Raw genomic sequence first — 500 nt, 5'->3', positions numbered from 1 at the left:
GGGGCCAATGGGTTCCAATGTCCCCGAAGATACTCAGGAGAACCTGGTTCGCACTTTCCCCAATATCAAACAGATGTTCAACTTCTACTCCATGACTGAGTTTGGCGCGTTGGTGTCCCTCTCTACCACGCCCAAGAATTTGGGTGTGGTGGCCCCTCGGAGTCAGGTCCAAGTTATAAATCCAGAGACCCAAGAGCCCTTGGGACCCAATCAAAGCGGGGAAATCCTAGCCAAGGGTCCAAGTTTGATGATGGGATACCTCAACCGACCTGAGGAGACTGCAGCGTGCTTCACTCCCGAGGGTTACATTCGTACCGGAGATAAGGGCCATTATGACGAGAACGGCATTCTCTACTTCGATGGTCGATTGAAGGATCTAATCAAATTTGAGAACAAGCATCTGTATCCCCTCGAGATTGAAAAAGTTATTATCAAGCATCCCGGTGTGGACGACGTGGCAGTCTTCGGAAAACCGGATCCACTTCATCAAGAACTAATTA

The 500-nt window shown here is 49.6% G+C and overlaps 1 protein-coding gene across 1 annotated transcript; it reads left to right on the top strand.

The window, feature by feature from the left end:
• Positions 1–7: 7 nt before the first annotated feature.
• On the top strand, positions 8–500 carry LOC131877233 (luciferin 4-monooxygenase-like; the record flags this gene model as incomplete). Its single annotated transcript, XM_059222847.1, is given in 1 exon segment — positions 8–500. A coding segment is annotated over 1 exon segment (493 nt), but the record flags the coding sequence as incomplete, so codon positions are not given.

Source organism: Tigriopus californicus, chromosome 2, assembly GCF_007210705.1.
Source record: "Tigriopus californicus strain San Diego chromosome 2, Tcal_SD_v2.1, whole genome shotgun sequence".
In the NCBI taxonomy this organism is placed as follows: domain Eukaryota; kingdom Metazoa; phylum Arthropoda; class Copepoda; order Harpacticoida; family Harpacticidae; genus Tigriopus; species Tigriopus californicus.
Note: the sequence above shows the minus strand (reverse complement) of the source record. Positions and strands in the feature narration are given on the sequence as shown.